The sequence below is a fragment of the Littorina saxatilis genome, linkage group LG1 (assembly GCF_037325665.1).
Source record: "Littorina saxatilis isolate snail1 linkage group LG1, US_GU_Lsax_2.0, whole genome shotgun sequence".
NCBI classification, from domain to species: Eukaryota; Metazoa; Mollusca; class Gastropoda; order Littorinimorpha; family Littorinidae; genus Littorina; species Littorina saxatilis.
This window is the reverse complement of record NC_090245.1, coordinates 63,816,126-63,835,466: the sequence shown is the minus strand read 5'-3', so window position 1 is coordinate 63,835,466 and position 19,341 is coordinate 63,816,126. Positions and strand designations below refer to the sequence as shown.

At 41.9% G+C, this 19,341-nt stretch overlaps 1 protein-coding gene across 4 annotated transcripts in view; it reads left to right on the top strand.

Annotated features, from left to right (window-relative positions):
- LOC138976152 (A disintegrin and metalloproteinase with thrombospondin motifs 6-like) overlaps window positions 1-19,341 on the top strand; it is a 141,248-nt gene that overhangs the window by 91,684 nt on the left and 30,223 nt on the right. For all 4 annotated transcript variants that reach the window (XM_070349011.1, XM_070349003.1, XM_070348997.1 and 1 more), the window contains one exon: window positions 10,535-10,712. In XM_070349011.1, coding sequence (XP_070205112.1) covers window positions 10,535-10,712 — 178 coding nt within the window. The remainder of the gene's footprint in view (window positions 1-10,534; window positions 10,713-19,341) is intronic.

Sequence of the window (19,341 nt, the reverse complement as noted above, 5' to 3'; positions counted from 1 at the left end):
AACTTGTCTTGGTCAACCCACATAGAGCAACTTAGTAAAGTGGTGTCAAAGAAAGTGTATCTCTTATCTAGAATTAAACACTTCCTGAACTGCCACACCTTGAAAACGACGTTAAACACCAAATAAAGAAAGAAAGAACTGCCACACCAGGAAGTTATTCTTCATTGCTCATATTCAATCTGTTATTGATTACGCATCCACTCTATGGGACTCAGCAAGTGAAAATTCCTTAAAATCACTTAGCAGATTACATAAAAGAGCGCTAAAAGTAGTATTACTAAAGCACACTACTCTCACAGAGTTAGCCTACATAAATTTTGGAATCTTACCTCTAAAGTCAAGACTGCTTTTTTACAAAGGAATCCGTATGCATAACATTATATCCGAAACTTTACCCCAAACCATTTGTTCAAAGTTCTCTTTGAAGAATTCACACCACCTTATGACATTTAACACTCCTCTTCCTAGGATAGACTTATTTAAGTCTAGTCTAGTTTATTCAGGTGGCCGTCTCTGGAACGCTCTTCCGAATGCCCTACGGGAAGCTACCAGCACAGATTCTTTCAGAAACAAATATATATCCCATTTAATGAAAATAGTATGTTCTTGATTGTTATGTCCTTTCGGACACAGACACTCACTTTTGATTTATCGTTTTTGTTCACGAAATTATGATGTTCTGCACAATATCCATTGTCTTGCAGAGTTGATGTACTATTGCATAGTATTCAGACTTTAATTTGATTTGCTAATTTTTGCTTTGCACCTATAGTCATCAACATTTATAAACTACAATGTTTCTATATGATGCGCTTATGTACATAAACTTATACTATTTCACTAATTATGCATTTATGTAGTAGTAGTTGTTATAGTAGATTTAGTCCCTCTTTTGGGCGAAGGCCAGATGCAAAAAAGTATACCTATGCTTATTCTGTTACCCTCGTAAAATAAAGAATTGTCATTGTCATTGTCTCTCTCTCTCTCTCTCTCTCTCTCTCTCTCTCTCTCTCTCTCTCTCTCTCTCTCTCTCTCTCTCTCTCTCTCTCTCTCTCTCTCTCTCTCTCTCTCTCTCTCTCTCTCTCCTTTTAGTGTTAATGATGATTGTGAACTATTTGCTGATGATACGACCATACACACTTCTGATAAAAAATTAGACAAAGTTTATTTATCATTGCAGAACAGTGTAGATGATCTCATTAATTGGACGGAATATAACCACATGAGTCTTCACCCCCAAAAGACCAAATACATGTTAATTACAACAAGGCAAAAAAGACAAAACATCAAGAATAATCCTCATTCCTTATTAATTGGCAACGATGCAATAGCGGAAGTAGGAGATCACAAAGTTTTGGGAGTAAATATCGATAATAATTTATCTTGGACCCATCATGTTAGATCGTTGTGTAAAACCATGTCGAGGAAAATATATTTGTTGAACAGAATAAAACACTTTCTTGATCCACACTCAAGGTTATTATTTTATAATGCATACATACAAACCATCACGGATTATTGTTCGACCATCTGGGACTCAGCGAGTGCAAATATTTTAAAACCACTGTATAGTCTACACAGACGAGCACTAAAATCAGTTCTATTAAAACAATCCAGTCTTGTTTTCGACGATTATAAAAAACTTAAGATTTTGCCCTTAAAAGAAAGATTTAAATCAAATAAAGGCGTGCTCCTTCACAAAATCCTTTCCGGCCATGCACCGAGTGCTTTCATTACAAAATTTAAAGCCAAACCAAGCCGAAAATTCAACGTCCCCATTCCGCGGATAGATCTCTTTAAATCAAGTTTAGCTTATTCTGGTAGCGTTTTGTGGAATTCTCTCCCGAAATCAGTTCGAGTCCCAACAAGTCTCAATACTTTCAAAAAACACCTCTCATTACATTTAATGTCAAATTACGAAAAGTCACAGTGATGGAAGATTTAGTTCTGATTATTTTCATATTGATCATATCTGTCCATATCTGTCCATAAAGCATCAGTGTTTCATAACGCAAGAATGTATCCAGTATAGCCCACAACGTGTATATAGTCATGTGAATAGTTTTTCTGCCTTTTTTTTATTTTTTTATTTTTATTTATTTATTTTTTTTTTTTTTTTTTTTTACTGTTATGCTTATCTTTTGTAATTGTTTTACGTTTGTATATATATATGTATTTAAGATTAGAATAGTCCCTCTCTGGGCGAGGGCTGGTTGAAAAGAAGCTAGTTTATATTGCTTATGCCACAACCCTCGTAAAATAAAATCTGATTTGATTTGATTTCTCTCTCTCTCTCTCTCTCTCTCTCTCTCTCTCTCTCTCTCTCTCTCTCTCTCTCTCTCTCTCTCTCTCTCTCTCTCTCTCTCTCTCTCTCTCTCTCTCTCTCTCTCTAACTCTTCTCTTAATTGTTATCTTTTTATATGTTGTCACAAACTCACAATTGGTCTTCTGGTCTTTAGAAGTTTGCACACTATTCGTGAAGTACAAGCTAAACTGCTACTGCTAGAAAATGTCGGAGAAAGCACAACCAAAGCGTTGTAAGAAAGCGTCGATGGCAATAAAGGTGCTGGTGGTGAACAAAAGAAAAAACACTTCTTTCACCAACACATTCACACAAGTCACAGTTCATGTTATTTGAGAGCGCAGCCATGAAATGGCGTTTTGATGGCACAGGTGAACAGAGATTAAGAACACGTGCTGGCATCTTTAACATCAAGGTGTCAAAAGGGGACCACCGTGGTTTTGGAAATGTGTTTTCGAACAAAGATTTTTCCGTGTAAGTCGATCCTTATTGAATTTGTCTCTCATTGGAAAGAGTTCAATATAACTCGATCCTTACTGACTTTGTATTCAAGCGTGGCATGTTCTATGTAAGTTGATCCTTATTGAATGTAGATTTGAACTAACCAAAGCGGGCCGCGGATAGAAAGCTATCTTTTTTTGGTTTTAGAACACAGGTAACTTCATAAATAACTTTCACATTTCCTGCATGCTGCGAGTTTGTTTTGTTGTTGTTTTCTGAGCTTATCAGATCTGTTTTGAAGTATGGCTATTGGGTCCGACACTTTCCTTTAAACCATGATTCTTATGCGCTTATGTACGTGTGCATGTAGCAAGAGGTTCTGAAGTACTGTGTCATAAACTTCAATTTCAGTTAAGTGCCGGCAAACAATCTTTGCCTAAATCGGGGGAGGGTGTTTCATTTTCATCAAAATTTACCGGCAGTAAAACTCCTGCGTTACAGCCAAGAATGTCGGTTTGGTGTCACATTTTAGTTTCTTTCAGATGAGAAATTTTGATTATCTGCTCAAGCCAAACGATGTTCAACCGTTATCGTGGACATTTTATTTGACTGAACTGACGTGCACACCTTTTGGTGCACTTCATGCATGGCGTCTCGGTTTTGCACTAGACTGAGTCCACGTGTCATGGCGAATGAGGTTCCCTTCTCCACCCTCCATCCCTCCGCTCCCTCTCCGCCCTTCACCTTCTCTCGCCTTCTCACTTTTTCCAGTCATGTATAGGCTAGCACCCGCACACTTTGTTTTGTGAACGTGTAATTTTTTTGAATGCTTGAAGGATTATAAGTGCCCTTGACTTGGCACCAAACCCATTGCTTTCGTAAGGAGCCACGCGGTACCTGTTGCATGTCTATTTGTAACGCTACCACACGTTCTTCTCTTCCGGTGTCATCTCTTTACTCCGCCCCACCCACCCCCTTCAACCCTAGCCACACCATCTTTCCCCTGTAAACATGCACTTTTTGTACGTACTTATTTCCGAATTAGAAAGACCAACAGATCATTACTTAACAAAGGTTTTCTCTGGCATCACATGTCCCGCTTCTTCAAATCAGTGTCAGACGTGACGTAAAGCATCAACAGCGCACCCTCCGTTCCATCCTCTCTAATCCCCTCTCTCCACCTCTCAGCCGTTCTTAGGCATCAGGCCACATTTTCCACACAGTGCTGATGCAAAAAGTTGTCCATTACCAGGAGCATGTATGATGGCTGGCTGTGCACGTTATATAGGAAGCTTGTTTATTTTTTACACACACACACACACACACACATACACACAGGCGTGCAAAGAACACATGTTTTGGCTTCGAAATTCCGTCAACACAGGTGTATGCATGCCTATCAATGTCATACTTTGAATCGTGGTCGTTTTCTCCTGGCTGCTGCTCTTCATCATCATCATCCTCTTCTTAGTTTTCTTCCTCTTCTCCTTCTTTTTCTTCTCTATTGTTTGAGCTTTTGTATGATAAAGATGTGACTTCTTTTTTTTCCTCTTATGTCTTGAGTGTCCATCTTCTAGCGGTTAAGAGAGGGGGGTGGGAGTGTTCGAGTTTTGTCCGCTTTCCCCTTATACGGTTAAGGATCAAGCAGCGTCGTAATAACATCAGGACAACACCTTTAATCACATATTACTGAATAACGACATACTTGATCATTCCGTAGCAGTTCAATGCGCATTTAACACTTGTTTGAGATTGCTTTTCAACACCCTTGGATCATAAATTTTATCTTGACATAAAACCACTTTAAAACAACTGAATTTGAATATGAATTATTCTGGAAGATTTACTTTCAATTCAAACGCGTACGTTTCAACGATAAACTTTTACACTTGCACACTTACACTAGTAACTCCAAAACAATATATTCCTTAACACAGGGTCCCCACTGGTTTTTAGAAACAAAATTCCATGACTTTTCCATGACTTTCCATGAGCCTCAATAACATTTTCCATGACTAGATCCACAGGTCGCCATTTCCGAACACGCAAACTTTTTACGTCTTGTCACTGCCAGTTTTGACACTGGCTTGCTTTGCACTGAATTTGAGTCAGTTTCTACGCAGTGTCTCTTCGAGAAGCAAGTCAAGCATTTGCTACGCAGTCAGATTATCGGTAATGTTTGCTGGTCCTGTCATTTCACTAAACTGGACCACAGGCGGAAGGTATCGTTCACTGGACCACTACTTTCATAGAAAGACTTTCTATAAAAGTAGTGGTCCAGTGAACGATACCTTCCGCCTGTGACTGGACCAGCCACTGTTTGTATCCATCTGCACTTTCGTAAATTCCGTTTCGTAACCGTCACTGTGACTTGACGAACTGTCATTTTTTTCACCGCGATACACAGTTCATTGCGAAGATCTTCCTAGGTAATTCGTTCCAATTCTGCATACTTTTTGTTGTCAAGAAACAACTCGAAAGAAAGTTTCAAACTCATCATCCTCCATCTTGCTTGTCGAAGCGCTAAAGTACTTTATCGATGCAAAAACAAAAGCAGAAAACTTCGACGAAACCGACTCAAATGCAGCGCCGACGACACGACGAGATAACGGAAGGAAGTGAGCCTCGCTTTGGCTCAAGTGCCGTTAAAAATACCGTTATTCTCGTATGCAAACACGAACGAGAAGTTGGTCATACGAACAAGCCTTGTGCTGGCGACGCAAATCGCTGCTGGCTGGCAAAGGGGGGGGGGGGGGGGGGGGGATGGAATGGCTGGGCGGCGAAAATAGCCGCTGGCGTGCTAAAGGTTAATTTTTTTTCTTTCTTATTTTTGTTCAATTCCATGACTTTCCATGACTTGAATTGAAATTCCATGACTTTCCAGGCCTGGAAAATTAAAAATCAAATTCCATGACTTTCCAGGTTTTCCATGACCTGTTCGATCCCTGTTAACAATTCATGACATAAAATCAAAACACCCCTTTACTACTACCTGCACGTTTGAACCCTTTTCAACGATCGATTGCACTAATTAAACATACCCTTACCATTGCACTAATTACACATACCCTTACCATTGCACTAATTACACATACCCTTACCAGGGCCGGACCAAGTTCGTTTGAGGGGGGGGGGGATCCAACTGAAGGCAGGGGTCCAGGGGCCGCCCAGGCCCCGGTGGGGTGCAGGGGCAACGGCCCGCTGGGGGGTCTGGGGGGCAAAGCCTCCCAGAAGCCGAGAAAATTTTGAGGTCATTTTTTGGTCTTTCCTTGCAATTGGGAATCAAAATTACACATTTTCAACAGTAACAAAATACTTCATGTATTCATTTACCATAGTGGTTCAGTGGAATAATCCCAAAGACATATATGCCTAGTAAATAAGTCTGACAGGACTCTTTACTTTGAATATTACTATGATGATGGACTTATAACGGGGAGGGCAGGCCGTTGTCGACTTGATGTTGTTCATAATTTGAAATAGTTTTAGAAGACCAAATAAACTGAGGGAGTTGGGGGAAGAGCTTAAAAAGTCCACTTTTTTTTCTCTCTGAGAGGTACATTGGATGGCCAGGGGGGGGGGGGGGTTCCGGAACCCAGGAACCCCCCCCCCCCCCCTCCCCAGATCCGGCCCTGCTTACCATTGCACTAATTACACATATCCTTACCATTCCTTCACATTGAAACACACTTTTGCCGATTACCTGCAGATAAGAACACTCCACAACGCTTAACTACGTATAATACACACAATAAACAAACCAAGAAAGGTAGGTTGTTGGAGCGTTTGTTCTTGACAAAACAATACATTCACAAATATATCGACCCAACGGTCTTTTAAGTGCACAGACAAACAATTAATAACGAATGATTCGTTCGTTTGCAGCTTCGTGGCAGGCGGAAGAAAAAATCAGCCAGATAAGTTTTCGTTATTAATTGTTTGTCTGTGCACTGAAAAGACCGTTGGGTCGATATATTTGTGAATGTATTGTTTTGTCAATAACAAACGTTCCTCACAACCTACCTTTCTTGTTTTTTTATTCTGAATTTTGGAACGTTGGCAGTCTCTTTGTTTTTGGATTTACGTACGTATACACATTTTAAAGACATGGCAACGGAATGATCTCAACTCTCTTCGTAACAATTCCAGCGCCTGTGCTGACGGGTAAAATTGCTTTTTTGCACCTGAGTGCAAGCATAACATAACATGGCGTATGACAAGGGGCCCGGGTTGCTTGTTGTGATCCGTTATCTGCGATTGTGTTTCTTTGTACATTCTGTTGATGTTGGTTGGCAGCATGACGCATCCAGTATAATTCCTGCATCTGCCAGGGAGTCTAATAAGACATGAAATTAGTGTATCATCGGATCAAAGACGTTATGAAGTTACCCTCAAATACCAGTGGAACAAATATATGCTTGCTCTCTCTCTCTCTCTCTCTCTCTCTCTCTCTCTCTCTCTCTCTCTCTCTCTCTCTCTCTCTCTCTCTCTCTCTCTCTCTCTCTCTAAATATATGCTTGCTTTCTCCCTCTCTCTCTCTCTCTCTCTCTCTCTCTCTCTCTCTCTCTCTCTCTCTCTCTCTCTCTCTCTCTCTCTCTCTCTCTCTCTCTCTCTCTCTCTCCGAGTTCTGAGTTCTCTCTCTCTCTCTCTCTCTGTCTCTCTCTCTCTCTCTCTCTCTCTCTCTCTCTCTCTCTCTCTGAGTTCTCTCTCTCTCTCTCTCTCTCTCTCTCTCTCTCTCTCTGAGTTCCGATTGAGCTCTCTCTCTCTCTCTCTCTCTCTCTCTCTCTCTCTCTCTCTCTCTCTCTCTCTCTCTCTCTCTCTCTGAGTTCTCCTCTCTCTCTCTCACCACCTTGTTAAAAAAAAAGGTGGTTAAGCGACATGCACATTGTCATGGAACTAGGTGGGTTTTTTTTACCAAAACAACATGTTCGTCTTCTTCTCGTCTGTTGCGCGTATTGCCCACAGTCTCGATATTTATGTATGCAGAGCAGGAATTCTGCAGTGATGGCGTGCGTTTTCTTTGCCTGGTGAATTTCTGACAAAAATAGATCGCTCTTTTCCTTGAAACCGTAGCCGCTGTGTTCCTGGAGCCGCGTACTCGCTTAAGTTGTTTACACTTGACTCAGTTTAGAGGACTAAGTTAATGTAACCGAGGTCTGATGAAGGTTATTTAGCAGAGTGATACTTGCGCTAGAGAAACAGACGCGGCGTGCCAGATACAGGATCAGGAGCCATCAGCAATTCGTCGTAGAGTTAGCAAAGGAACAGTCGTGTTTGTCTGGGTCGGTTCACCAATTGTACATCTGTGAAGTTACAAGCTCTCTCTGTTGATAAATACTGCTAGTAAGCCATCAAAGACGAGTCTTCCCATTTTGTTTGTCTAAGTTGGTGCACCTTTGAGCATTTTTATGAAAATTCAAAACCTGAAAGCCTGCATTTGCTAATGAAGCCAGTGGACTTGGAACATTATTGACGTTAGCGTTCGTAATGTAGATATAGAATCACAACATAATGTAGATATAGAATCACAAAGCAAAATTCGCTTTAAAAGATTGTCTTGAAGGCCATTAGTATCAGCTGTTATCATCATGGATACCTGCACATTCGGTTCACTTGCGAATGATTATCGTTCTTTATGGTTGTCACCTGCAGAACCTTGAACGGTTGAAAACGACGTTAAACATCAAATAAAGAAAGAAAGTCACCTGCAGTGGAAAGAGAATACTATTTCTGCGACCTGGCGTTTGTAAATTTTATGTTGAAATTCTTCTTTTCACGCAAAAATAGCGACCTGCAGGGGCGGCGCTGGCTGTGTTTTCCTAAATCCTAACTGTGGTCATATTTGCTGCGTTCTTTTTTTTCATTGTGACGTAGCCAGCGACACAAGGTCCTCACTGCACTCGTTTGATGAAAAAGATGGAGGAAAAGATAAGACCTTTGTTTGAAGAGCAAGATGTATTTATTGCAATGCTTAACTGAACTGGCGTCGTAGTTTAGAAGCAGCACTGTGGTGCATCTGGCATCGGTCACTATTTTTTTCTGATTCTTGTATTGCGCCTCAGGGGAATCTCTCTCTCTCTCTCTCTCTCTCTCTCTCTCTCTCTCTCTCTCTCTCTCTCTCTCTCTCTCTCTCTCTCTCTCTCTCTCTCTCTCTCTCTCTCTCTCTCTCTCTCTCTCTCTCTCTCTCTCTCTCTCTCTCTCTCTCTCTCTCTCTCTCTCTCTCTCTCTCTCTCTCTCTCTCTCAGACTCTATGTGAGCAGGTAGATGCCACACCATCTCCTTTCCAGCCAAGTCTAGCTTTGACCTAAGACCCCGTGAGCGTGTTGCGGGCGTTGCTAGAACAATTAGATAGTTATGACGCACATAAGCACTGGCTTCTGAAACTGGAAACAACTTTTCCAGACGAAGGTTTCATGCGTTGAATTCCCCGCATCCTCTGAAGTGATGGTTTTGGATGAGGGGAGCGTTGGCAGGCTGTATCGACAAAACATGGGTTTTTTTCTTGTCGTGTTTTCCCTTATAATGGCCCTTGCTTTTTGTCTTGCCTTTCGTGTAAGTTCTACGTCTGCAAAACCGCCGTTTCCTCCTTATCTACGTACTTCATCTGTGATGTTCTGTGGTACAGCAAGAGTTTACATGTGAGTCTTGTTTTGTGTTGTTTTTCGGTACTACGTGTTTTTGCCTCCCGCAGCTTGCCTGAGCAACTGTTTTATTAGCACGGAATAAGGGGAAAAAAATAGTCCTTTTTCAGTAGACTGCAAAACCAAACGCAATACCCTTACACCGCTTGACGTCTTCCACATGTCACACCCTGCATTTAACATTGTTTGTATCCTCCGGCTTTGTATGGATTGAAACAGTGTTCTGAATTTTCTTTTTTTAAACAGTCTTGATCAGTCGTTTCATGGTATACTTCTTGAGCTACATTGACATAACCTACAGCATTAGTCTGTTGCCTTGTTTGATACCCCCTAAGTTTCCGCGTACGACATGGCGTCGTGAAGTCCTTGGCTGAGTGTCACGGATCGATAAGTAAGCCGGTATCTTCCCCCTTCAAGCACGTAGTCGACAATGTTACATTCGACATGTCATGCCCTACACACGTATGTGTCGCCAATGTGTCCACCATGTGACGTCCATAGAGTGTGTCCACAATCACATTACAAATCTCTAACATTGATCTTTTTGAATCATAGTTGCACTGCCTTTCTTTGTTCTTTAAGTGTCCCAAGTATTACATGTTCTTTATATATATATGTATGTTACCGATTTTGTCCCTCCCATTACACTTTATTTTCTGGTACCGATCAGTGGGTTGTGCGTATTTCGTTTCTTCTTTTCCTTCACCAGATTTGTTTTGTTATTTATTTGCTTCTCATGCTTTTCTGATTTGTCTTCTTTCTTGCCGCCATCGTCTTAATGAATTGAAAAATCTTTTTCTAATGTGCTGTGAATTGATTGTGACTCCTAGTACAGGTCTGTCATGCAGGAGTGAGTGTTGTCCGGCTTACGAAGGCCTGCGATCTTGAAGTTATGTGTTGGAGACAAACTATATATCGGCTTTTTAGCTTGAGTATTAAAACGCATGCTCTGCCACGAACCAACCTTCATTTGTACAGTTGTAACGACCTGTTATTGTTTCCACTGATATGTGTGACTTTTTTTCTTTTTTTCGGATTACATCCTCTTTCCCCTTTAATTCTTACTTCAATATAGGGTAAAAAACCTGTAGGCAACAAACGAGTGTCTGTAAAACGTTTTGTTCATGTTACTGCTCTCTGTGTATTACAGTCTGGATTTGTACACACTGGCGGCAAACAGTACATCATCGAGCCGGTAAAGGGGCACAACCCTGCCGAAGATCCTTACCACCGGCATCCTCACATCGTGTACAAGCGGTCAGCGTTACCTGCACCTCTCAACTCTGTCCACAATTCTGCACCTGATGAACCAACGTGCGGCGTCCAGGGTAAGCTTCAATGTACATGTATGTATGAATGTTAAGAGCTTGAATCGAAATTATTTGTGTAATTGATTAGATTAATTTGAAGTGAGTCAATACAAGTCAACCTTATCACCTCACACATTAGACATTTATTAATTTCAGTGTCAAATGTCAGCTACTAAACTGTACTGAGACACAAGATTGCTACATCCAGCCCTTTAGAGTTTAAGTAGAGCTTTCTCGATCCTGTAAGTTTGTGAGTCGTTATATACGTCCTCACCTTTTCTCATGTCTTATGCGTCATTTCATTAGCCCTTTGATTTTCGCTTACCAAGAGTAGGCGACTCCACGTCAGTCTTCTGCGCCACAGTTATTGTCAGCGGATGATCATTGTCAGAGAGGAGCTGGAGGTTAACGAACCTTGTCGAATGAGTAGTCCCCAGTTACAGTTGGTAAACTCTTCTGAGGACTTCAGGAATGACTGTGTTTTCATTGCAATCAGCGAATTGTATTTATTGTATCTTCTTTGAGGAGTTTTGATTCAGCCATTGAATTTGTTCTGCTATTGGTAATATACTCCTTAATGTTGGGTGTGATGAAAACCCAACGCGTTCGACTGATTTGAAGAACAGCAACTGTTAAGAAACGTCATTCAATTCAACCGTATTTTCGCTGACCCTCGAGTCCCTGGCAGAATTACACTTGGCCCTCCCTCAACTGCCGGGCTGCATAAAGCTTGGCAAGCGTACACATGCCGCGTAACGGTAACTATAAAAGCATATGCAAAACAGAGCGCGTTTGAGCGATGATGACTGATGATGGCTATGGGACGTAAGAAGCCATGATACGTAAAAGACAAGCAGCGATAGGTGAGAAGGAATGATATGACGGCTTACTAGTGCCAAAACTGAAAGTTAGTCATTAACATGTGAAAATTAGTAATAAACACGTGAAAGTTACTAATTTTCACAAGAAAATTACAATTATTTCGTGAAAATTACTAATTTTCAAGTGTTAATTACTAATTTTCACGTGTTAATTACTAATTTTTCAGTTTTGGCTCGCTTCCTGACGGCTTACTAGTGCCAAAACTAGAAATTAGTGATTTTCCCGTGTTAATTACTAATTTTCATGTGCCTCGTGACTGTGGAGGTTTAATGCGCATGCGCGACTGTTGCATCAGATACAACAAAACATCTCTCGATTCGAACCTTTTCTGGTCTATAGTTCTTTAGTCCGATGCAAATTAACAATAAGAGCTGAGCGCATATGTAGATAACCGTGACATACAGCTGTCTGTCCGATAACTTGTTGAATAACGAATTCTATCGAAAGCTATTTGTGAAAGTGTGAGTGTGTGAAAATGGTAACCCTATGTTTTGGCACTGATAAGCCGTCATAGAATGAAGCAGCCGAGAAGCTATACGCATCATGTTCGGTGCACGCTGTGCAGCAGTGTGTGCAGGTCGGATTGAGGCGAATAGGATAGGCAGATCTTGAACCCCTGAAGACCCCTAACAATCTGTTTTCGGAGGGAGAAAAACAACAACAACGACAACAAAATCCCATGTTTGCCAAAAATTCTATTTTTGTCAACTAACAAAAGTTGTATACTTATAATACACCTGTAATTGGGATCATGATGTTTCAGAACAGCCTAATTGTCCTTATCTGAAAAGCGATAATGTTTTGCCGTGAACTTCATTTTGACACCAACACCTCACTCAATCCCTTTTTCTTCCCATCGCCCCCTCCTCACCTGCTTCCGTCACCTTTCATTGATAAAACTTACAACATATCTCAAAGTGTTTAAAACAAATACGATAAGCCACAACCCCCGGTGAAGAGTTGCGGAACATTGACGCAGACAACGTCACGTCCTTGCACCCGATGCACCAACATCAGACACCATCACACTTCCAGGGGGTCTCCTCGCCCTACACAGCGATGCGGGTATCTCCCACCTCGCGGCTGTATTTGAAGTACGACAGACTCGTAACAAAATGTCGCTCGCATATTTATTCCGAGTCTTAGTAAACCCGCTGTCGGTATTATTATGAACATTCCGGAAAGATGGGGGCGCTAGGTAGGGAACGGAAAAGGTGTGTGAGACAGTTGGTGGGGTTGGGATTTGTGGTCGAACAGAAAGTGTTATCAATACAGACTGCTGAGGAAGACCATCCCGTCTCGTCATAAAGCTCCTGTTGAACTTGCAGGCACCGGTGGTCTTTATGATGCTTTGGAGTACTAATCGACCTTGTGAGGCAACTCCAGGCGAATTAGCCTATACACAAACGTCATGGACTCAATCCTTTCAAGAGTTTGAATTGTGCAGTTCACACGCATATTCGCCAGCCAGCTAAGCGGGCCAGATCCATACATGAAGATGGTTTACGGTAAGCCGATTGCCGGCAGACCTGAACGTGATTTTGTTTGTCTCATCTTCCAATGGAGTATACCAATCCAAGACATGTTTGCCTGTACCACGTGACCGAGAGGTGGCTATCTTATCCAAAAGGTTAGCTGTGAGCGAGTTGCGCAGAAACACTAGACAAATCTTTTCTTACACCCTGGCCCGATTAGACGCGGTAACCCACGTCAGGGCAACTGATACAGTGTCGCACAATCAGCCAAATGGCAAAAAAAAGAGAGACCGAGGGGAAGGTAATTACGCCAGGTTATCAAGCAAAGCGTGTGTGGCAAAGCTGGTGGTATTTGATGATATCAAGAGCTGGTGCTGCCTCAGACACACTCCTCGATTTTTCTTCTGCTTCTTCTTCTCCTCCTTGGCTGGCATTTACCCTGGTGGCACCTTTTTGCTTGGCCTGTTACAACCTCTTGGAGTTGCGTCAAAGACTGTAGACTAGTCCTGACGTCTTCGGGGGAGTACAAAAAAGAGGCACGTGGCATCCATGCATGATAATACAAAACATAATCCTGCGCCATAGTTATACGCTTCTATATCATGGGACGCAATATCCGGTAAATTTTTCTGTAACAATCATCGTAGACCGCTCGCTGTGACGATTCTTTCATGTGAAATCGGTGTACCCGACTCGCCTTGTAAGATAACGGTTCGCCCTGTTTATGTGTCTCTTTAATTTCCCAGATAGAAAGGCGTCAGGGAAATCTTAGGAGACATATTATTTGCACAACAAAGGGGTCACTTTGCACATCAGCGAGTTCCATCTCGTCTGTTGTCCTTGTGAGTGCAGCGACTGTCACACTTTTTAATACTGATGGCGTCAACTTGCTGACAGTGTGACCGTCGTTTTGTTTAGACAGCTGTAACATTAGTATGGAGTGTTTCAAACTTTATTTCGTAACTGTATTCGCCAGTTCAAAATATGTCCCGTTGACAGAAGTTTAGAAAGAATACACAGCTGCGCTCACGATCTTGAAACAAACACCCGGCGTTTGTTATTTTAGCGGGCTTGGATGTGTTTTTGTCATTATTGTGGCTTTCCTCCGGAGCCCTAACTGACACACTTCGGAGAATACATGTAAATATGAACGAAACACAAAGGAGAGAGCCAGAAGCATCAGAAAAAAACGAGAGGTTATCATATTTACGGTCGTTCACCCTGTATCTTTCTACATAGTCCCCTACGTTCGTACGAGTCTTGTTGTTTTCATCGTTGTGAGGTGTTGCAAGCAGTTGTTTTTGATGGGTTATGTGTCTTATAACAAATTGTTTTGTACAAAACAGAACTTTCCATGTACATCACTCAGGAACTATTTTGGGATGATGACTTTTCGTCAGTTTGTATTACGTCCAGTAGCGCAGGTCATGATAACAGGTTTTCGACTCGTGAGTGCTAGAAAGAGTACTGTACATGTAGGAGTGATCAGGCGTAGATAGTGACATAAAATGCTCTTGTAGAATGGATTTTTTTGCTTTCTGTTTCTTGCCGTTACCGTGGTTGATCTCAGGAAGCTTATAATTATACATGTAGGCAACAATTTCCAGCATGCGTGTCCCTTGCAATCGTTCGATATGTGTTTCGTGTGTCCGTCCGTTCACGTATACGTTATAACTGCTATTGTCAATAAGAAACTTATCGTTCAACATAATATGCAAACTCGGTGTACATGTCCTTGAACATGCGCTACGGCGGTGGCTGCTGATGCTGCCAGGTGATGACCTGATGCAATCATACGAGACAGCAAGAAGTTTTTGATACAAAAACCGCACCGTCAGCGAGTCCAGCTAAAAAAATCCTCCGTCGCCATCGACAATTGACGGGGACGACACAGACTGCTGTTGTCAGTCGGCAACCCATCAATCAGGCATTTTTCGCTGGCAACGACAATAAATAGTCCCCACTGTGACGCAAGTTTGGACGCTACACCCGCTTTTTCAAATGTCAAACGTGACAGGAAGTGCACACACCCAGACCAAAGAGTTCCTGATGCAGCTATTTGTGCTTGCTGATTGGCTAGATGTCTGGGACTGTTGTGTCTGCTGACATAATTGGTGCGTTTATGTCATGACAACCGATGTGATCTTTTTGTATGTCCTGCTTACGGAACTTTAGCAGTAGAGGGAAGAAGGTGCTGGGAGAGACAGAAATTCAGAGAGAAAAGGGAACTTAGAGAGAGAGAGAGAGAGAGAGAGAGAGAGAGAGAGAGAGAGAGAGAGAGAGAGAGAGAGAGAGAGAGAGAGAGAGAGAGAGACCACCTCAGTTTCAGTTTTGGTTTCGATTCAGTACCTATTGAGAATCCGAATTTCATGTCCTTAAAATTCCAGATTCTCCCTTCCCCGCATTTCATTTGACCTTCATGCATCGAGATAGACGGTTGTTTGACGTATTCCAGGATAGATTACTGATTAATCCGCAGAAAGGTCACGGGAGAGTTGGAAACAGAACAGAGCTGATATTCCCATTATTATCCCCATTCATGAGATCAGCAGAGATTGACGGCAAGTACAAAAAATGCACCTTATCCAGTCGACGTGTCTTTAAGCAGGTAATCTTGCCGTGTGCATCCCATCATAGCGCTAAAATGCTTGGAACTTTGAAATGTGAAAGTTTTGAGCGACCTTAGCAGCAAACGGTAATCAACCCAACGGCAAGCAGTAAAGTTCTCAGTCATGAACTCTGGTGATAGAGCTGGTCCAGCACCCGCTCCAAGATTTCTCCGATGCACCGGAGAGAACTACATCGTAAACTGAAGTTCTTGCACGCGTCAAGCTGTTGTGCATTTCGCACCTCGTTGCCCGAATTCAAGGTGCAGATGTGTGAGACGTTATGCGCAGGATTTTATGGCCTCCGCGATGACGTGCACAGACCTGTATTCTACGCGCTCACTGGCGCGTCAAATCACACAGCGTGGAAAGCGCACGTGCATGTTAGACGTCACACCAACAGACAATGGGACCCTCAGCGCAAACATTTTAGTATGTGGGTTTTTTTCTGGCGCGGAGGGTGTGTGTTTTTTCTGGCGCGGAGGGGGGGGGGGGTCTTTAATTCATTTTCCAGGTGCACAGGTTTGCGTTTATGTGCGATCTTTTATAGCTACATGTTACCTTCGTGTTTGAATTTGTGTTACGTCACGACCCCAATCAACCCTGTTTTTCTGGTTGAAATGGTAGCTAGGTTGTACAGTTTGATCAGTTTAGACAAACATTCTGGTTCTGAACGTCCATAACTGTATGTGTCAATTCTTATTGCGTCAGCGTTTATAGACAGACTGATTTTGTCCCTCCAGTCTCTTTCTCTCTCTCTCTCTCTCTCTCTCTCTCTCTCTCTCTCTCTCTCTCTCTCTCTCTCTCTCTCTCTCTCTCTCTCTCTCTCTCTCTCTCTCTCTCTCTCTCTGCTCTCTCTCTCATTGTTAAAGTTGCTACTGTAATGTTTTTGGGCTTGGAATGTCGGGTCATTTCAGCAATGTGTAGGCCCTATTTAATATATATATATCAAGCCGACAGACTTTAACGCCGAAGGGACTTTATACTGATGGTTGCTCCCGTTTCCGTGCTTTCCTCTATCTTTGCTTCTGCGTATGACAGTACTCTACTTGAGCACTCTTCTTTCTGCGCGTAGTGTTGTATGTTGTATGTATTTTTGGGGACTGATGTGTCTGCTTTTGTTTTTTCTTCCCCACCTTTCTTGTTGGGTTTACCTGAAAGCATGAGGCATATTTTTCTTTCTGTCTTTGTTGTTGTACTTTTTTGTTTCTTTTTAGAGGGGAAGATGTATTCGTTTGAACTGAGAGAGAGAGAGATTCGTTTGAACTGAGAGAGAGAGAGAGAGAGAGAGAGAGAGAGAGAGAGAGAGAGAGAGAGAGAGAGAGAGAGAGAGAGAGAGAAAGAGAGAGGTCAAATCAAATCAAATCAAATCAAATCAAATCAAATTTTATTTTACGAGGGTTGTGGCATAAGCAATATAAACGAGCTTCTTTTCAACCAGCCCTCGCCCAGAGAGGGACTATTCTAATCTTAAAATAAAAATAAAAATTAAAAAAGGCAGAAAAACTATTCACATGACTATATACACGTTGTAGGCTATACATACATTCTTGCGTTATGAAACACTGATGCTTTATGGACAGATATGATCAATATGAAAATAATCAGAACGAAGTCTTCCATCACTGTGACTTTTCGTAATTTGACATTAAATGTAATGAGAGGTGTTTTTTGAAAGTATTGAGACTTGTTGGGACTCGAACTGATTCCGGGAGAGAATTCCACAAAACGCTGCCAGAATAAGCTAAACTTGATTTAAAGAGATCTATCCGCGGAATGGGGACGTTGAATTTTCGGCTTGGTTTGGCTTTAAATTTTGTAATGAAAGCACTCGGTGCAGAGAGAGAGACAGAGACAGAGACAGAGACAGAGAGAGAGCAACTGACATACGACCCTGAACCGAGGAACAAAAACAGTGCAAGTGAAAAGTCAGACTGTGATGAAAGGTACAAGGCCAGGCGAACTGTAAAACAATGTCAGTCGGGACAGCTCCAGAGTTTTCCCCAGCGCAAGTCCAGATCTCCAGAACGATATTTTGTTTTTTCCTTCTTTTTTCCCCTTCTAGCCACAGGTACGCGTTAGAAACGCAATGAGCTTCCTTTCACATCAAGAAAACGTTATGCAGGTAACAAAAAATTTAAACAATTTAGGCCTAAAGTTCAGTAGTGAAATAATATTTCTGCTCGTTAATTGTTCTTCAATAGTGACAGAGCATATAAACATTGGCCTTTAGTTGAGAACAATCATTATCATCTTTCACGAGAAAATAAAATAAAATTTGTATTAGAAGGTCTCGACGACATAATTATCTGCAGTGAATCAAGACTGCATTGGCCACAGAATTGCCATCTGGGAAACTAGTTAAAACGTGTTTATCAAAGGATCGTGTTATGTACTTTCACGGGTAAAAAAGATCAACAGATCATACCTACCTACCAGTTGACTTTTCGTTTGAAAGATTTGTGTCCTCACAAATAGTGCAGCATTGCTGTATAGGCCAAAGAAATATACCGGTTTAGTAAATAGTTTTCCTCAATCATTGGCTGCAGTGTTCCATGTTTTCGGCCCTCATTAGAATAAGGCAAGGCATGGTGGTCTTACTTAGATCATTACATACACCCCATACTTGTTTATGGCCCACACACTAAGTTAAGAAGGACACCTCTCCTTGAAATAAGACTTTAAGAGATAAAGGTTTTGGGTCAGAAAAGTAGATTGCATTCCGTGTTCAGGATATGTTCTATAATAATAAGTATTGTCGTTCTCTGCAAAGAGAGAATACGCATGTTTGCAAGACACAATCTCCCCTCGGTTTTGCTACTATCATTACATGGACACAAGCGCCTATGACAAGTAAGAAAGAAAGAAGGGAGCGGAGTGGTTCCACACCCCTTTAAACACACGAGGGGGATGCCAGCTAGGCACAAGACTTTGGCACGCCATTCAGCTTTCTTTGCGCAACGTTGTTGATGTTTTTACACGGCTCTCATTTCTGCTGCGTGTCTTTTCCTTGTTTTTAAGGAGCCATAACCACCCTTTTGTTGCAAGTTCCGATAGCACAGCCTGTTCTGTTTAAGCGCTAATGAGTGAGGAACACATTCCAGAGAGCATGGCCAAAATGCGTTCTATTACAAGGCCAAAACACCAAATCTAAGTGTTCTCCTATTTTGCGCGCTTAAATATACATTTTGTGATAGATTAGACGCTCACTGGATCTTTATTACAGCTACAACTGATCGCCAGCGACTAGGCTTGAACATAGAATGTGAAGACCAACTCCCCTTGAGCAAAAATGCATTTCTGTGTTTTTTTCCAGTTTTTGTCTTCCTTTTTTCTTCCTACAACATGCCCTCACCTTTCTTTAGTACACTGCCCTATCTTCGACATGCCCTCACCTTTCTTTAGTACACTGCCCTATCTTCGACATGCCCTCACCTTTCTTTAGTACACTGCCCTATCTTCGACATGCCCTCACCTTTCTTTAATACACTGCTCTATCTTCAACATGCCCTCACCTTTCTTTATCTTCAACATGCCCTCACCTTTCTTTAGTACACTGCCCTATCTTCGACATGCCCTCACCTTTCTTTAGTACACTGCCCTATCTTCGACATGCCCTCACCTTTCTTTAGTACACTGCCCTATCTTCAACATGCCCTCACCTTTCTTTAGTACACTGCCCTA